Genomic DNA, 19,322 nt, shown 5'->3' with positions numbered 1-19,322 from the left:
GTGTACACCAATACCTTTGTACACTAATACACCTGTTCATATTCAATAAAGACACCCCAAAAATCAATACAGATTTTTGACAGCACATACAAAATATATACAGTTCACACATCATACTTAAAGCGGAGTTCCACTTGACCTATCAAAAAATAAAAGTCAGCAGCTACAAAAACTGTAGCTGCTGACTTTTAAAAAACAGCCACTCACCTGTCCCTTGGTCCCGTGGTGTGTCCCCTGCAGCCCGTTTCACCGACTGTCCTGGATTCCATGAGGCCGGCATCTTCAGTGTGGGCACCCGGCTGTGATGGCTTGCGGCTTCACAGCCAGGTACCCACTGCACATGGGCGAGAAGTGCTGCACTTCGTGAATGGTCCTGTAGTCTTCTGGGACCTGTCACATGTCCCAAGACAACAGGGAGGGAGGGAGGGAGGACACCTTCTGTTTCCAATCGCCTAGGTGATTGGATCGGAAGTGGGAGCGGGTACCTGTCAAATTCGGGTACCCACTCCCCCCCACTCCCCAAAGGTGCCAATCCTTAATGGGGAGCAGTCCTTAAAGCGGAGAATTTCCCCTTTTGGGTGAAGCTCCGCTTTAAATCCCCTTTCTTCCCCAGTCTGATGTTCGGTTTGAACTTCAGAAAGTCGTCTTCACCATGTCTAGCTGCCTATATGCATTGAGTTGCTGCCATGTGATTGGTGGATTAGCAATTTGTATTACCAAGCAATTGAGCAGGTGTACCTAATAAAGTGGAAAGTGAGTGTATTTTCTTATTTTCTTTATTATAAGCAGAACTAAAGAAAATACATTTTTAAAACATTTTTCGTGACGTCATCAAGCCCCTCCCCTACATGAATCATATCCCCCTAAGGAAGCCACATGACCCTATGGCGCAACACGTAGGGGAGGGGCTTGATGACGTCACAATGCTTTTAGCACACCATTACAATGTCATTCCAGATGAGTGGAATTGATCTTTGCTGGCTTGTTTTTATACTATCTGTCTGCACAAAATATCTGGTGAGATTTAGCACCTGGATTATGTGAGTGGCCACTTTATATGTTTTTAAAAGGATAAAGCACTATTGGGTTTTATATTTTTTCACCATGTATGGTGAGTGAAGGAGGAGAGACTAAGGAGAGTGGTGATCTGTGAAGGAAGATTCCATTGCCAGGATACATCGACTAATACATGTCCGCTTCAAGGGACACATGCGTTGTTTGGTCAAAAACTCCAGGTGAAGGCACATCTGGTGTTGTTTTTGGTAGAGGATTTAATCACATGAAGAAGATGAAATATGAAATGTATTCAAGCTGAAGAAATCATTTTTACAGTTTTTGTTTAATTGGTTCACAGTTGTTACTTCATATTGATACATATTTACACTATTTTTGTTGTATTAATATATGATGTAGGAAGCACGGCACTGTATAAACAATTGGTTTACGTGCACAGGTTATAGATATGTGGTAGTGCGAGTTGCTTTGGAGATTGTAATTCACAGTTTTTTTGTCATATACTGCTCATGAGAGATTGTTTATTTAAAAAAAAAAATCCACTTTAATTAAAAAAGAAAAAAAGCTGAACAAAAACACAAAACGCGGTAAAAATGCATGAAAAACGTGTGTAGAAAAAACGTAAAACAAACTGCAAAAAGCACTGCAAAACGGACAAAAAGCAAACTGCATAGGTGTGAACAGGGCCTTACTATCCCTGGCCTATCCCTTTCACTCACTGGATTTCAGCTTTTTTCAGGCACAGAATTACATGTGGGTGTTACCTAAGGTAGTCTGCATGCAAATGGCAATGAATTAATTCTGCATCAGAAGAGCCAATCCACACTTGCATCAAGGCTGAGGGCTCCTGAGAGGAATACTTCAACAGGGTGCTGTGATGTTTTCAGGAAGCTATGTACAGCACCCTAAGTGTCTAAAAAAGGAAATAAGGATTTTTACTTATCTTCTGTTGGGAGTACACTACAGAACAAGTCCCTTTAAGTCTTGACCATGGGTTATATTCTGTCACTTTCAAGTTGTTAGTACAACCCATATAGCTCCTTCCACTTCCAGCATTTCTAAGTTTTTTTTAGCAAGCAATAAAAGTAAAATGCCAACATCGAGGGGATGGTTTCTTGTAATCCACAAAAAAAGATTTTACTAATATATCAAAATCCTTGTTTCTTAATTGTACAGTACAAGACACAGGCTTTTTTAAGTCCTGCCCACAGAACATCCTCAAGCAATACAACTGCGGCTAGTCTTCAAACACAGCAACCTGTATTAGTGGGTGAACCGGAAAGGAGCTATTAGGTTTGTTGAGATCCAATACTGGTAGCTTTAGGTTCAGCAGGTAGCAATGGTTCTAGATTTAAACAGGAGTGCACCTCATCCACCAAAACCTTAATGGTCTCCTTCTGCTTGGAAAAGATCAAGGGTGGCTGCCCATCCTTTCGGGAGTTCCTGGAATCTGGGGATTCACCTTCCACTTCCTCATCACCATCCCACTGTTCGTCGTGCAGGCCAAAGGAGAGGAGAGATTTTCCACATAATGTATCTCATGTTGGCTAAACATTCCTCTCTAAATAAAAAGGAGGAAAGGGGAGTTCCCAAGGGAATAAGGGGGAGTCAGGGGTGTAAGGAATGAGGTACAAAGTCTCAGGTGCAGAGCTTTGGGAGGAATCTTGAGTAACCTCATCCTAGCGCTGTGCACAGAGTGTGCTGTCCTACCCCTGCATCGCATTTTCCTTCTGTTTGATGTCCACCAAGAGGGTGAGGGAATCCCCTGTGGATTACACAAAACCTCAATCAGCACACAGACTGTATGCTGCTGGATAACCCCATAAAGGCCGATGTGGGGACCTGAGCCAATACTGGAGCAGAGTATCAATTGGAGCTGTAGTGTGTCTGTAATAGAACAATGTGCTCAAGATGGTTCATGGAGGCAAGGGGAGGGATGTATACCTCCTACAGGGTTGGCCTATGCACACAGAGCAGGCCTGAATGTGTCACAGGATTTGCACCAGAATCTCCTTGCTATGGAAGAGGCAACAGCTATGCTTATGGCTGTCACAAACCATTTAAGTGGTGCTGAGTCATTGCTGCGATAAACTCTTTAAATGTGTTGCAGCATCCTCCACCCCTGAGTGCTCAAGGCAGGAGCCCAACGTCCAGGGACTACCCAAAGACATAGGGTGTTGGTGTAACTGGTTGTGAGAGGGTTAACAGGGTACCCCACAGGGCAAAGCCCAAAATTCACCAAACCAGGATACAGGCACCTTTACAGAGGACAGACCACTACATGGCCCTTTCTTTACAAAGTATGGGGACCCCTGTCCTAGACCATCATTAAATTATTATAAAAAATTGGAAACAACATGGCCCAACCTCAACTCTGCCTGATAGGCTAGACCATCCTTCACAGAGTGACATAGAAGAACCTTGAAATAAATGTTTATTTGTAAAAAAAATGATTACATACTAATAAACAAATAATAATATAAAACAATTTTTACTAATTTAAAAAATAATAATTTCATTTGAACATGTTATTCTTTATCATTCTATTTGATTGATAGGTAAAATGTCAAAACGTGCTTTAACTACCTTAAAATTGGCCCTCTGTCGCAGCTGCTGGTCTGCTGGGAGCTCCCTGGGGAGTTCTCTGGTTGTCTGCAGCTCTTCATTCCAGTCTCTAGTCTGTGATACAAATGACCAATTATTTTTGTTACTTATATTATGTGACAGGACTATCTATATAAAATAAAACACAAAGTAACCATGCCTGTAAAGAAATCAAGATATTTGATAATTATGTCATTTGTCTCCAGAAATTTCTGTCTATTTAAATCGCATTCTGCACATTATGTCTTGTGACCTTAAACTACGTGAAAAAAAAAAAAGATACATGAGCTACATTTTCTATAATGAAGCCCCAGTACTATTCTGTAAAAATATACCAGAGCTCCTTTTTTTTACCATTTTTGGGGCTCATTCACACAGTGTGCATTCATGTTTGCTTACCACACACATATATTATTAAAATGCATGGCAGTGCTGGCTTTTTTTCTCAACTTTTATGTAATTCTTACGTACTATAGCAGTTTGTGATGTGTTACAGCATGTAGGAAAGCTCTGTGCAAAATGCCCTATTTTTTTCAGCACACAACGACCCAGTGCTTTGAACTGATCTGGGCAAATTGCCCCACACTGCTGGTGTGAACAAGTCCTTATTAATTTGTTCTGTATTTATTTCAGGTACTTATATAGCACCGTCAATTTACACAGTGCTTTTACATATATATTGTACATTTACATCAATCCCTAACCCTCAAGGGGAGTACAATCTAAGGTCCCTAACTCACATTCATATATACACATACTAGGGCCAATTTAGACAGGAGCCATTTAACCTACCGGCATGTCTTTGGAGTGTGGGAGGAAACCTACGCAGACACAGGGAGAACATGCAAACTCCAGGCAGGAGGTGCTGTGGCTGGGATTTGAACCAATGACCCTAGTACTGCCAGGTGGAAGGGCTAACCATTTAGCCACTGTGTTGCCCATTGCTTTTAGTAAATTCTTATCACTCTTTGGCATAGTTGAGAAAAAGAAACGTTATATTTTCTCTGTCAGTCTGTAATACCATGTATCTCTTGCTGCCAAATCACCATAAAAATTTGTATACAAATGTAGTTAATGTAGACAGTCCACATTGCTCAGACTTCGTCTAGGTTTTCACTGTAGTGGGAGTGGAAATGCGTGTAAATTGCATACATTCTCACACCTGCAGCCCAAACACACTGCTCTTTAGCAGATGCACAAGGGTGCCATTAATTCATAATGGCACCCTCAAGCATCAGAAAATATGGTGTGTTTTCGGGTGCATGGTTTCATGTGGCAGATTTAAAAAAAAAAGTCAGGCATTTTTTCCCTGTGTTTCCCACAGTTACAGCAGCCTATTCAAATGAATGGGCTGCTGTGCCTGCACCAACACGAGCCGCACCACCCTTAACAGCGTGAACTTGGCCCTCATGAAAAATCAAAGACCCAGTAATAGGTGGCATTTTTGTATGTTAGACATAGGTCGGTAGATTTACTAAAACTGAAGCTCTCAGAATCTGTACATGGTAGCTAATCATCTTCTAACTTCAGCTTGTTCAGTTAACATTTGACAATTAAACCTGGAAGGTGATTGGTTTCTGTGCAGAGCTGCACCAGATTTGGCACTGTTGGGTTCAAATAATACTTAATTTTAAGCTGAAATGCCTGTGGATTGTTGATCTAGAAGTCTGCTGTAGGACTTTTTTTTTAGTTTTGGATCAGGATATCTGACCAATACCAAATCCATATATGTATTTCTCAGTGTGTTTAACAATAATGGATAACTGCTGTGTCCAATTAACCACTTAAGGTCCGCCCTATAGCAGTGTTACTGCTACAGGGTGGCCCTCCTGTGCAAAATCACATATTATGTCGCCCGAGGATCGCTTCTGCTGTAAACACTCATAGCAGAAGCCGATCTGTGAGTGCCAGTGAACGGATGTCTTCCAGCACTCGCCGATCGTTGGGCAGGATACAGAACAAAGTTCTGCCAATGTAAACAAGGCAGAGCTCTGTTCTGACAGGTGGGGGAGTGGAAGATCTAGTGTCCCTGCAAAGCTAGGTGCACGATTCTTCACTACCCCTAGTAAAAGCATCTCCTAATGTACACAAATGACAGCTCGGCACACAGTTAACCATTTGATCACCCTAGATGTTTAACCCCTTCCCAGCCAGTGTCATAAGTATAGTGTCAGTGAATATTTTTATCACTGATCACTGTATTAGTGTCACTGGTTCCCACAAAGTGTCAGTTAGTGTAAAAATGTCTGCCGTTATATCACAGTCCTGCTATAAGTCACTGATCGCAGCCATTACTAGTATTTAAAAAAAAAAAATTGCAGTAAATGTCCCATTGTATGTCGACACTATAACTTTTGCGCAAACTAATCAATATATGCTTATTGGGATTTTTTTTACCAAAAATATGTAGAATACCTTTTGGCCTAAATTTATGAATTTTTTATTAGATATGTTTTATAGTAGAAAATAAAAAAATATTTTTTTTTCCACAAAATTTTTTTCTACACAAAAAGTAAAAAAACGCAAAGGTGATCAAATACCACCAAAAGAAAGCTCTATTTGTGGAAAAAAAATGACATATATTTAATTTATGTACAGCGTTGCATGACCACACAATTGTCAGTAAAAGTAATGCAGCGCCATATCACAAAAAAATGGCCTGGTCAGGAAGGTGGCTACATCTTCTAGAGGTCAAGTAAGCACCGTGGCAGTATTGAATCTTGCTCCCATTTAACAGGCTCTAGCACTACGACTAAACCCTGTGACATGTTTTAGGACATGGTTTCCGGTGACAGTTTTAGTGTGTGGATCACACAGTGTTGGAACCAGACGTCTTCCATTTTATTGGATTGCAGAGCATAGTGGAGGGTGAGTGGACTGCTGGACTTCAAGCACTTGCCTGATGCACAGAATGAAGGATGAAGGAGGATACAAGTCACTTGCAAGTGGTTATATATTATTATTATTACATCGCGTTTATATAGCGCCAAAGGGTTTGCTCAGCGCTGTACAATAGGGGGGGGGACAATACATGGCACAGTACAACAATAACAAACAACGTACGAGGGGTAGGAGGGCCCTACTCTTTCGAGCTTACAATCTAGGAGGGGTAATGGTACAGTAGGAAGTGGATGAGGGGAATGAGGGGTGGGAGGAAAGAGGGAGAATGGCCGTTAGGTGAGGGTGGGGTAGGCTTCCCTGAAGAGATGGGTTTTGAGGGAGTGCCTGAATGTGAGGAGGGAAGGCGACAGTCTGATGGTTGGGGCAGTGAGTTCCAGAGGATGGGGGAGGACCTGGAGAAGTCTTGCAGTCGTGCATGGGAGGAGGAGACCAGGGAGCAGGATAGAAGGAGGTCCTGTGAGGAGCGAAGGGTACGGGTAGGGCGGTACTTGGGGATCAGGTTGGTGAGGTAGTCAGGGGCAGTGTTGTGAACGGCTTTGTAGGTCAGGGTTAGAAGTTTAAATTTGAAGCGTTGGGCAATCGGGAGCCAGTGGAGGGAGAGGCAGAGGTGGGTGGCAGAGGTGGAGCGGGTGGTGAGGTGGATGAGTCTAGCCCAGGGGTGGGCAAACTGCGGCTCTCCAGCTGTTGCAGGACTACAAGTTCCATCATGCCTAGCTGTAACTGTCAGATTTGTGATGTTGCAATGCCTCATGGGAAATGTAGTTCCACAACAGCTGGAAAGCCGCAGTTTGCCCACCCCTGGTCTAGCCGCTGAGTTCAGGATGGTCTGGAGCGGGGAGAGCCTGCACTTGGGTAGGCCGGTGAGAAGAGAATTGCAGTAGTCAAGGCGTGAGATGATGAGGGAGTGTACTAGAAGTTTGGTGGTGTCAGGGGTGAGGAAGGTACGTATCTTGGCAATATAGGCTGTGATCGATGCATAGGCAGGCTCTTTATTGCACAAGAGAAATGCAATGTTTCTTTTGCAATAAAATAAACCTACCTGTCTGCTCACGATCTTCTATAGAATGTAAATTCCATCACAGTGACTGTGTGCCAGGATGACTGCACCCTGGACATGCGTCGGAGTGACATCATCTGCCGCTTGGCCATCGAGTTAGCTGAAGACCGCCACCAGGAAGAAAATGGGGAGATGGCAGTAAGGGAGCTTGAGGGCGTCAGGCCATTGAAAAGTAAGTATTATGGAGTTTAGTTCTGCTTTAAGCCTCCATCCATACTCCAAGGTATATTGTTGGCCAAGCTTGAGGAAATGTTGTGACTTCCTGAGCTTGAGCAGTAGAGACCATGCTCTTCTTGGTGTTCATGTAAAAAAGCCTGACTTCAGAAGAGTAATTTAAAGGCACAGTGGAAACATCTTAAAACTAAAAGCATTATTATACCTGACCGGGAATATGTTCCTCATATCCTAGGCGCAAGTTGTAAGCATCCTCTGCTCGCACACAGTCGATGATATGGTTAGTATTAGGGGCAATCCAAGTATAAACCTGATATGGGGTTGCAATTCTCTCTAGTGGATGTCGATTTACCCTGTAAAAGGAAAATAGATATTAAACTTTCACAATCAGAAAACCAAAGAACTATAACTATATGCATCCTGAATCCATAAAATGAGGCCATTTCATTTTAGTCACTGTAAAACTACTCATAGCAATGTATTGTGTCATTCCATTTCTACAGCAAGAATGTTTCAGAATTATACCTCTTCTTTTGTAGAGCAGAAAAATTCTTCTTGAATGCTGGGCTGACTTGGTTCAGCAGTTCTACAATACTGTGGCTCAAGTGGCTTGGTGAGGATGGTTTGGGATTAAATGTTTCTGCAGTTGACCTAAAAAGTAAATGATAAGTTGGGTCAATGTACAGGAGTGATGAAATTCATTCTAGGAATAGATGCGGGCCTGGTGATTTTTTTGTTTATTAAGACTGAGCGGGAAGTGGTTAAACGTGTAGCCTGGGGGTGGAAAAAATAAGTGATTGAACCACAGTTTTACCACTCCCTGACTGCCACCCTTAACCTAAACAGCAGCTGGAGGGGGCTGTACATATACTATGGCATTGATGCTTTGCTTCACGGCTACAGCAAAATTTATACTCTCTGTCTGTCTAGCAGTAGTACTGCCTGCCAAACAGGACAAGTGAATAGGGCCACACTGCAACCACCCTGCAATGGGCATGGGCTTTCAAGACTTAAAACAAGCACTGAGGAGGCCACACATTACCTCGCAGCTGTCTGTCAAATACCCTCTAAAAACGTATCCATCATAGATCACTTTTCAGAGAGACGGCAAGGCAAATAAGCCCTAATGTGGTGGGTGCATTTGTTTTTCAAGGATAAAATATTTTCAGGAAGTGAAAAATGTACCTTGTTCTTGCCAGAAGAGCAGTGTCTTTGTTTCTCTGACATTCCTGATTTTTGTATTTCTTATGGAAATACTATTAGGTTGAAGGGTATTCATTTGCTTCAAGCAGATTTTGCATTCCCATACAAGTCTACGGTAATGCTAAACCTGCTGGAAGCAGGTCAAATGCCATTTTAGAAGGTCAACTGCAGGTCAAATGGACCTGTCAATTTCTGAAAGATCTAAGAAGCATCCCAAACTAATGTCAAACTGATGCCATCAACACGAACCCAAAGCCCATCAACACAGATGCTTAAAACCAGTTGGCTAGCAAACTAGATATGTAACATTTTCAACAGGAGATCAAAAATAGTGAACCCATGTATTCTTCATGACAGATTTGCTTTACATACGCAACTTAAACCGTACCCAAAATGCAACACTTATTGTATTATCTTTCTATAAAAATACATAATGGTATATGGCTGTCATCAGATTGAGTGATCATTGTTAATTTCTTTAGAATTCTGCATTTGGCCTGCCTCCAGTGTCAAAATTAAAGAATAATAATGATTTCAGACTTATTATTAACGTATTAGTTATCAGTTTAGGATGGAAGCAAGAGCTAATGGGGTAAGTAAGAAATATAATATAATAGTAAGAAATATAGCTACAAAAATAATACAGGACTAAAGTATAGAGATCAATAAGGAGGAGAATAAGAAGGTATTTTGACCACTTGAGAAAATATTTGCAATGTCTAATTTTACTCTATTTAATGCCTGGTAGAGCACAGAGTAAGGTTTTCTTAGCTGTTTTAAACAAACGAAAACTTATTGTAAGTACCCAGGTATTTGTAAAAACGAAAACATAGTAAAAAATGTGCTACTGAAATAGCTGAACACAGATACTTGTGATGCAGCACTTACTGGTTGACGTAAAATCCTCTGTTGGACGAAGTGATATTAATAGGATGGTCTTCCATTGTAACCACTGTCAAATACATCAAGTCTCCATGCATTTTGCGATTGCCTGGAGGAGGATTCCAGCCACTCATAATCAGAGATTTAAGACACTGAGGAGGCTAAAGTATAAAACAAAAATAGCTGAAATGAACAGGGTTGGTAAGATGGGATGCTACAACACTGAGAGTCAGAAAGTGAAAAGAACTGGAATTTACTTTATACCTTAAATAATAGCATTTATTGCCCCATCTTGCATGCCATCTCCATCATAAGATGAGCGAAATTCCCATAAACACTTAAAAGGAACCAGTAATTAATAGGAATTTGAATCTTCTCCTAAAGTTAAAGTGTTACTAAACCCACAACAGTAAAATCTGTCTGTATATGCAGTAAAGCATGCTTGTTATACTCACTGTGAAACCTAAGGGGTTAATCCTCTGCATTGTGTAAAAAACCTAGTTGATCATGACTTCTCAGCCCCCCCTCTTATTAAAATGTCCACACTGATAAGACAGACTGAACCCGTAGCCCTTCTTTACATGCTCAATTTAGTGTGTATTGCTAGAGGTTTATATTTTTCTTGGGAGAGTGAATGTGATCAGCACAGGGCCAATCAGCACAGCCCAGACAGAGGGTCAGGGGTTTTGCCCCCTCCTAGAGCAAAAAGAAAGCTCCTCCTACAAGTTTTAACCAGTGCTCTGCTGAAGTCACAATACTGCTCTAAGTGCTGATGAGAAAAGGTATTTAGCAGTTTATATTTACTAAAATAATTGCATTTCCATGTTCTGTGTACTGTGGGAGACCAGATATAATGAATGTAGGGTCCTGGGTTTAGTAACACTTTAAGCTAACCCTTCAATACTCACGTCCCCTCTATCGTTGAAGTGTCCCCCAGCCCCAACACCAACATCAGCGCCTACTTCCCAGCTTTTTCTGGGTTCAGGGTTTTGGCCACCTTGATTGAGAGGCAAGGATGCTGTGACTCCAGCACATACTTACAGGATTTCATTCATGGTGGCACGGAAGTGCGCTAAGAAAGTACACTGAGCTGTACATGCACAGCTCAGTGCAAATTTGAAAGCATCTTGAGGGAGAAAGGTCAATTCCTTTACAGCAGAAGCAACTGAACTTTTTTCTTCTGACCTTCTTCCAGTTGATAACTGACACTCCCCAAATGCTAAAAGGAGGGTAAAATGACAATTTGGATATAGTGCGTAATTATCTATTTTAGTAGCCACTTTTGTGCCCTACTTCTTTTGTCAATGCAAGTCTCTCAGAGATGGGTTTGTCTAGATGAAAATAGACTCTGCAGTCCCTAATGACTGGCGGTCAGAGACCATGCAATCTAGGCTGGATGCAGCAGTTTCTTTTTCCTAGTATCCAAGAAGGTAACAATATAATTTGTTTCTTTTAACATGTGCCTTTTGCTTCATATAAATGACAGATCCACCATAAAAAGAATCCAGTGTTTCTTACTATTTATTAGTCTACCACAAGGTCTAACACAAGCTATATAATAAATCTCACTCTGCTCTCCAATAGTACATTCTGTGCAAAATATACAACTTGCTCACCATCTGATATCTAATTTGTTTCAGAAAAAGGCATCGGCCAGTCACATATGACATGGATTACATTGAGAAGCAAGTTTACGAACAGAAAGACCTTGGTATGTCTAACATTAAAGGAAGTCTTCTACTATTTGATGTCCAAGGTTATGAGTTCTCTACTTATCATTTAAAATGTTATCATAAGTTAAGTTAAAGGTCTTGTTTTGAAGCATTGTGGCATATTTTCCACTCCCTTTTTCCATTACCGAACATGACAGAAGCAACAAAGAGAAGCAAGCCAGGAGCAGAAGTCTCATGTGAGAAAAGGCTTCAGAGCGCTACAGAAAAATGGCAACAGATCGCTCTCAGAACAATGACTCAGTGACCAATTCTGAACCAAGCAGTGTAACAGGTGACCAATGAGGTCACAGTGAATTGGCGTCCTGAGTGCAATCGGTCACCATTTTTCTGTTTTAATCGTTTTTATTAGAATTTTCTTTTCAGAGAGAAAGAACAAAGCATAATAAATGTGTGGATGTTCAAACAGCACCATTCACATAGTTGGACTGGTACACATAAAAACCACAAAGACATAATAGAGAACATAGTGTTGGATAAGTAAATGTTTCAAAGAACATAAGTCTAGTCACAAAATAGCCGTTATTCCAAATATTATAAGGAATCCGCAACTTTTGTATAATCATGCTGAAATAACATGATGAAGAGCAGCTCAGGTGGCCAGGACAACCCCTCTGCTCCCAATGATGAAGCAGGTCCGCCTGGGTCCCCGGTCATTATTTTTCTGTAGCACTTTGTAGCCTGACAAATTTTTTTTCTACGGTCTTGACAGTTCATTACATGTCTTGTTGGCTGATATCAGTGATAGGAACAATAGAACGGTCCTTTTTAATTTTTGTCTACAAAAGGCTTCAGAGGTTGAGAGAATGCAGCATCTTTTTTGTTTAAAGGTTTGGCTTCACATCAGGTTTAAAGACTGGGGACTCTTGTGTGTATGTATTGGCAAACAGTGTAGAGCCAGCTAGGGATACTACACAGAGAGTAAATCTGTCAGATCTTTTAACTTTATTGCTCAAATTCTCCCAAAACTAAACTGCCATAACAGTGACTTTTTAAACTGTCTGTGGAATGGTGGGATATGCATTAGATAGGAAGCTAGAGTTTCCATTTATATGCACCTATGGGAAACATACAGTACACGGAAGATTTAATAAAGAGTGTCATAGACACTGGTTACAATTCTCTCGCACCTCGCCAATTTTTGGTGTTTGTGACAGATTCATATAGCTAAAGAAAATTTTAAAATAAATGTAATAATGTGATCAACATCTATTATATCGCGCTGATTGCAACTTAAGTGTACACTTCCATCACTTTTTAGTTTGTAATAATTTTTTTACAGCAATCACAGACTATTCACATATTTGTGTTATTATTATTGAATTTTATGGGCATTTATGTGATTTTCATTATATGGTTTTGTACTTTTTATTGATTAATTCACTTAGCGCCACTTTAAACACTTTATTCATTTGGTGTTTTTATTTCAAAAAGATTCATATAGCTGTTTGGAACAGGTACATGAATCTATCTTAGTTGATGGCAGCTCTCTATCCTCAGTGCAGCTCAGCAGCAGTGAGCTCCCTCCCCGGCCACTGCCGAGAAGTTTTGCTGCGGGGTGGGCGCAGCCTGATCGCAGGCAACTGAATGACTACCTCCTCTTGATGTTCACTTTGCAATGCATGGCAGTGGGTGGATTTCATAGCTGCAGCTTCTCCTACCCAACAGGCGTTGCGAGCGTGGAGACTAGTTTTTCACGAGGCTCGCCTCCTATGTGACTTGTCATTGCCATATTTTGGTAATGATGTTAGCCAGTTTCCCCAGATCCAGTGTTAACAATCAGCTTTCGTCTGTGGAATCTCCTGGCCAGGGGCGGACTGACAACTCATGAGGCCCCTGGGCAATAGGGGACATGGGGCCCCTGTGTCCGCCCCTGTGTCCTTGCCCAAACTCAAAAAAGCCTATGAAAAAGGTACCAGGGGCATCTCATGGGGCCTTCTACTGACCCCGGGCCCTCAGGCAGTGCCGAGTTTCCAGATGGTCAGTCCGCCCCTGCTCCTGGCTGACAGCTGAATGCGGTTGTGGATGAACCCCTGTTCGGGAATCTGATATGACATGACAGTTTCCCAGCACAGACAAGCCCCACTAGCATGTCCCTGTACACCTGCTTTGAGTTGGGCTTATTCATGGCCAGTTTTTCAATCTGCAAACTGGTGGTAATTATTTAGGAATCTGTTACAGCCATAGTGACAGGCTCTTAAAGTGGGGGTAGTAAGAACTGCCTGAACTTGTTGCATGTGTCGGTGCTGTTAACAAAATTGGTGCAAATGCTTCCCTGAATAAGGAGCAGATAGTTTTAAAGGAACCTACTATGGAAAATAAAATGCAAGCTTGTTGGCTCAGCATTTATAAAACTCTTCTCTAATTCTCTAAGCTCTCACTAAATGTTATGGGATGATTTGTTCTGATTATTATCTCATTACCCATACAATCACACATAAGCAAAATAAGTAATGATTAAGATGGCTTCTTAGACAGTATTAAAATGGTTGTAAAGGCTTAAGGTTTTTAATCTTCATGCATTCTATGTGTGAAGACAAAAAACCTTCTGTGTGCAGCAGTGCCCCCAGCCCCCTGAATACTTACCTGAGCCTCAATGCAATCCAGCAATGTGAACGACAGCCTTGGCTATCCCGGGTCCCTGTCCCCTCATTGGCTGAGACAGCAAGCTCCTGCTGCTGTCAATCACAGCCAATGAGAAGAGAGAGGGGGAAGGGCCAAGCCGTTGCTCCATGTGTGAATAGACACAAGGAGCAGCGGGTACCCCCATAGCAAGCTGCTTGCTGTGGGGGCACCCAAGAGGGAGGGACTAGAACAGCCTGCGAGGACCCGAGAAGAGGAGTATCTGGGCTGCTCTGTGCAAAACCACTGCACACAGCAGGTAAGTATAGATATGTTTGGTATTTTTTAAAAAAATAACCTTTAGAATTGCTTTAAATGGAAAGGAGAGCACGTTCTCACCTTATTGTCTGAATTAATAGGTTGAAGTGGTTGCAGGGGACGCTCTGTACTTCCAGGAAAAATATATTCTGGAGGAGAACAATCTATTTGATCCAGCCCTTGTTCTGAGGAAGAACGTTTTTTCTTCTTGACATTGTTTTCATGGGGCGAAAAATCTAGAAAGGAGGACAACTATCACCATCTGTTGTCACCATCACATTGGCACCAAAATGTTTTTTTTCTGTAATGACATGGTTGCATTAACGCTCTAGTTCTCATTTGTTTGTACAGCTTCTCAAGGGACAACTGCAGGCGTATACAGTAGGTGTTTATGACAACAATATGTCCAATACATCTGTATAAACATGCTTTCATTTTGAACTAACAGTATAATAAAAAAAAGATTACAATAATATACTGTAAGTAAAGCCCTTATGTACACTGTAAATGTTTTTTTAGGGGTCATCATTTTTCATGTTTTACCTCCAATATCACCCTCAGAAATGTTGCTCAGGAAGGACAATGAACTACAGTCTATTCCATTGTAGGCATCTGTGAGTTCCAAACTTTTCAGTAAATCTCGGAAATGGCGTATGTGAATTCGAGCCTCTCTGATGGTGTATGGTTCTATGAAAACATAAGCAAGCCATTACTTGTTGGTTGATGTAGCATTACATAATAAAGCACAGGTTCAGAAACCAGTAAAAACTCATACAAGCCTACTATAGCAACTGATAGGCAGGGAGGTGATCTCTCGTATTCATGCCTCCATCATTTTTTTTTGTGCTCTTATCCCTTCCCCTTCTCTCACAGTAAATAAGCATTGGGTAATTATGGAAAATTACCATTAAAAAAGACATTGATGGGAATTTACTAAGAATGGAGCAGCCAGAATCTGCAGCATCTGTGTATGACAACAAATCATCGTCTATCTTGCATTTGAAAAGTTAAAAGCGGTTCTGAAGGCTGAAGGTTTATTACGTTTATGAAATTCTTTGCATGAATGTAAAAAACCTTCAGTGTGCAGCTCCCCCCTCAGCCCCCTCAATACTTACCTGAGCCTGATCGCGATCCAGAGCTGTGCACAAGAGTCTTGGCTCACCCAGGCCTCTCTCTCCTCATTGGCTGAGAGCCGTGCTCTCTATGTCTTATCAACATACAAGGCCGGCTTGGGAGCGAGCACGCATGAGTGCTCTAGAGACACTCGGCAGGGGAAAGGGGCCTGGAGCGCCAGTAGGGGCCTGAGAAGAGAAGGGTTGGGGCTTCTCTGTGCAAAACTATTGCACAGAGCAGATACGTATGACGTTTTTAATATTAAAAAAAAAACAAAAAAATTTTACAACCACTTTAACTAAACAAGCTAAAGATAGAAGCCGATTGGTTACTATGTATATCTGTCTGTTCCAGTTTTAGTAAATCTACCCCAATGTTGCTTACAATGTAACAATATCATTTAATTGAAAAAGACAAAAAAATGACCACGCTAAGCAGCCAAAGTACTATAAAGCATGCTAAGATAGCCATGCCATATGGGTACAAGCGTAAGTAGGAGCTGCCCCTCCTCTGGTTTTAATATCGGGCAATAAAGGTTGTTCTTACCTTCCACCACTTTTAAAACAGAACCATCTTTCAGTCCTGTCACAGACTTCAGCTCTGAAAAGTTGTCCAGGCCATTGCCTTCTAACTGCAGTGAAAAGCATGTCCTATGACAGGAATCTTCATGTTCCATTAACACCTGGATAATCTCCTGTACTAACTCTTTTGGAGATACCTGTGCAAGTAAAACAAAGATAACATCCCAAAGTAAAATTCACAGAACTAAAGAGTATCCAAACTCAAAAACAAAATTGTAATATGCTGCAGTTTACTAGCCTATAGATGTGGTGGCTGCATTAGTTTTCAAGCTTTTTTTTATCATTTTCACCTGGTAATCCTGTGAATAATACACTTCCTGCCCCTGGGTTGCCACTCACTCCTCTAATGTATACTGTGTATATATGTAGCCATGATTGCATGGAAGATAAGGGGATTAGTAGGGCATACTTTCAAGCCAGGGAAGTGACAAGGACAGTACACTTAATTAAGTAATTGATATATTCTGAGTTTGTTAAGAATTTTCTGCAGAATAGAAAATAATGCAACAACCACATCTAAGGAATAGTAAGCTGCAGTATAATACATTTTTGTTCCATTAAGGCACTTGAGAAGTACAAAGGCATTGTCAAATTAAGGGATTATTACAACCCAAGGATATGGATATGATTAGAAGGGCCTTCATATTAAATACTTCCACAGCCCCCTTACTTCTCTCATCTCTTCCTCTCACTTATCGAATTATCTTTTATACTTTTTTTTTTAATTAAATAGACCCTGTCACCAGTTTAAAAACCTGAAGGTAAAAGAACAAAAAAGTTTACCTGCTTATTGCAGCGTTTTCCTTCCCATAAATTATTTTTTATTTGCTTGCAATGTGCCTTTGAGATAGCAAATTTGACTTCAAGAAGATTCAATTCCCTATCAAATTCCCTTTCCTCCTTCCATGTTATAGCCCTCTTTGCCCTTTTGAAAGTGTGAAATTGCTGTCTGTGCTGGCCCAGCAACTCCCTCCCAGCCCTTCCAGCTAATCTATTCATGTAGCAGATAGAAGAAAAGTGTAAGGGAGTATAGTTATCACTTGAATGAAAGCTTTGAGTCCACTGGGGCTGCTGTCAAAATGACAGCACCCAGCAGCAGTTTCGGGACTATTGGATGACTACACAAGGAAGCCTTTACTGGAAAATAACATGCATACAACACGTTACACGCACATACAAGGCAAACTTATGGTACGATTGTTGTTTAAATGAATGGTTCAGTAATAAGGTCTCCGTAACAGCCTCACTGGCTAGCCCCACACATTAGGCTAAATCCAGAAAGTTAGTAGACCAGGATAATGAAATCAGAAAATTACAGTCAGTAAAGATACTTATACAACTTGGTGAACTGAGCCTACTCTTCTTGAGAATAATTTTTCTAAATAACTACGATGCCTTATAATGAGGCCTTTCTACAGTTTTAAACACAATACTTTAAAAACTTGACAGGTATGGTACAACTCTGTAGACTACCTATTGAATTTTACTGCATATATGAAGATAATTTATTGAACAAACACAGTAAATAGTTTAATTAAATAGTATAATTATTATTTTACTAAATAAAGCAATTCTCTTGAATGAGGCCTAATAGTCAGAACAAGTCATCTTGCGACCCCACATTCATTACATTATCGTGATCATCCTGTGATAGTGGGAACAAGACTTATGTCTCAAAGGCACAGCTAGTGACATACACTGTATGATTACAAGTATGTAGACACCCAATATCACACGTATACAATTTATTGGACATCCCATTCCTAAACCATGGGCATTAATAATGAGTTTCCCCTTCCCATCTGTTGCCATAGCAGGCTCCAGTGTTCCAACAAGGCTTTCCACTTACTGGCAATGTTCCAATTCATCCAAAAGGTGTTAAGCAGAGTTGAGGTCAGAGCTTTGGGCAGGCAGGGCTGGTGTTAGACTATTTTGTACTCTAGGTAAGACCAGGTACTTAGAAAAAGAGAGGAAGGCGCCTCCAAGTGCAGTATTGACAATTTATTTAGTAAACAATGGATACATTGCACTTACAAGATAAACAGTTAAAACAACACATCGTGTGGTAATTAGATCCAGGTGGGATCCAGAGGTCTGAAGAAGGAGCCTATTGAGCATGCTCCGAAATGCATTACAGCCCCCTTCACCTCCTACCTCTGACTGCTCTCCAAGCTTCATTTTTGATGCACAGGCACATCCTGGACTCTACTTCCTGATCCTATAGAGAGAGTTTGCTGCTGGACGGCTGGATGTCCCACCTGGATCTAATTACCACACGATGAGTCTTTTAAATGTTTATCTTGTAAGTGCAATTTATCCATTGTTTACTAAATAAATTGTCAATACTGCACTTAGAGGCGCCTTCCTCTCTTTTTCATGTTACTGCATTAGAGCCTTGCTTCCACTCTAAGAAGAGCTGCCTCAGTGTTACTGCTCCCATCCACCCATCCCTGATATCCATCTGGCACCGTTATCTTACAGCTACCAAGGTTGGGCTCCAACAACCGCGCCCTATATAATAAGGCCAGGTACTTGCACCCCCCCCCCAAAAAAAAATTTTTTTTTTTTTAAATTAGGCTTTAAATAAAACTTCATAAAATAAAACTCCACAAGGAGCTAATCCTTGCTATTGTTAGCTTCATGTGGAAACTGTCTAGGAAGCTGAGAGGAAGTGATGTTGCGCGCAGAACGGCTTGCACAACACCTCATTGGCTAATTACGTCTTCTTAATGGGTTGGCTGAAGTTTTCAGGAGACAGCTTTCTCCCCAGCTAACATCATCTAATCCTGTCTGGGGACAGTGACACCAGGACTCAGAAGTGACATTTTACATTTTGCTTTTGGGTCATTAACTCAGCACGGCTTTAGCCGCCTGCACCCAAAATTATCAAAAAAAGGAGTGCCTCTCTGCTTCTCACCCCCTGGGCCCCTTTGGTGACCTGAAGGGGCCCAAGGAAAATATAATTAATATTATCGAAATACTGTCTGTATTGCCCTAATGGCGGCCCTGGCCATGGCTGCGCCCTAGGCAGCTGCCTAATTTGTCTAGTGGTAACACTGGCCCTGTGCACACATCACTCAAGTTACTCCTCACCAAACTCCCCTAATCATGGCTGTATGAATCTAGCTTTGAGAAGAGAGATACAGTCATTTTGGAAAAGAACAGAGCCCTCCCCAAACTGCT

At 41.3% G+C, this 19,322-nt stretch overlaps 1 protein-coding gene across 1 annotated transcript in view; it reads right to left on the bottom strand.

Moving 5' to 3' along the window:
- Positions 1–19,322, bottom strand: part of LOC149448728 (clustered mitochondria protein homolog) — a 103,617-nt gene that overhangs the window by 51,139 nt on the left and 33,156 nt on the right. The window contains exons 3-9 of the mRNA XM_089651727.1: positions 16,105–16,276; positions 14,989–15,132; positions 14,527–14,681; positions 9,842–9,996; positions 8,276–8,401; positions 7,956–8,103; positions 3,601–3,693 (exon numbers count right to left, since the gene is read on the bottom strand). Coding sequence (XP_089507853.1) covers positions 3,601–3,693; positions 7,956–8,103; positions 8,276–8,401; positions 9,842–9,996; positions 14,527–14,681; positions 14,989–15,132; positions 16,105–16,276 — 993 coding nt within the window. The remainder of the gene's footprint in view (positions 1–3,600; positions 3,694–7,955; positions 8,104–8,275; positions 8,402–9,841; positions 9,997–14,526; positions 14,682–14,988; positions 15,133–16,104; positions 16,277–19,322) is intronic.

This window comes from Staurois parvus, unplaced genomic scaffold, assembly GCF_062004578.1.
Source record: "Staurois parvus isolate SC_StPar_1 unplaced genomic scaffold, SC_StPar_1.0 ptg000661l, whole genome shotgun sequence".
NCBI lineage: Eukaryota > Metazoa > Chordata > Amphibia > Anura > Ranidae > Staurois > Staurois parvus.
The sequence above is the reverse complement of the archived record's forward strand: the minus strand, read 5'-3'. Positions and strand labels throughout refer to the sequence as shown.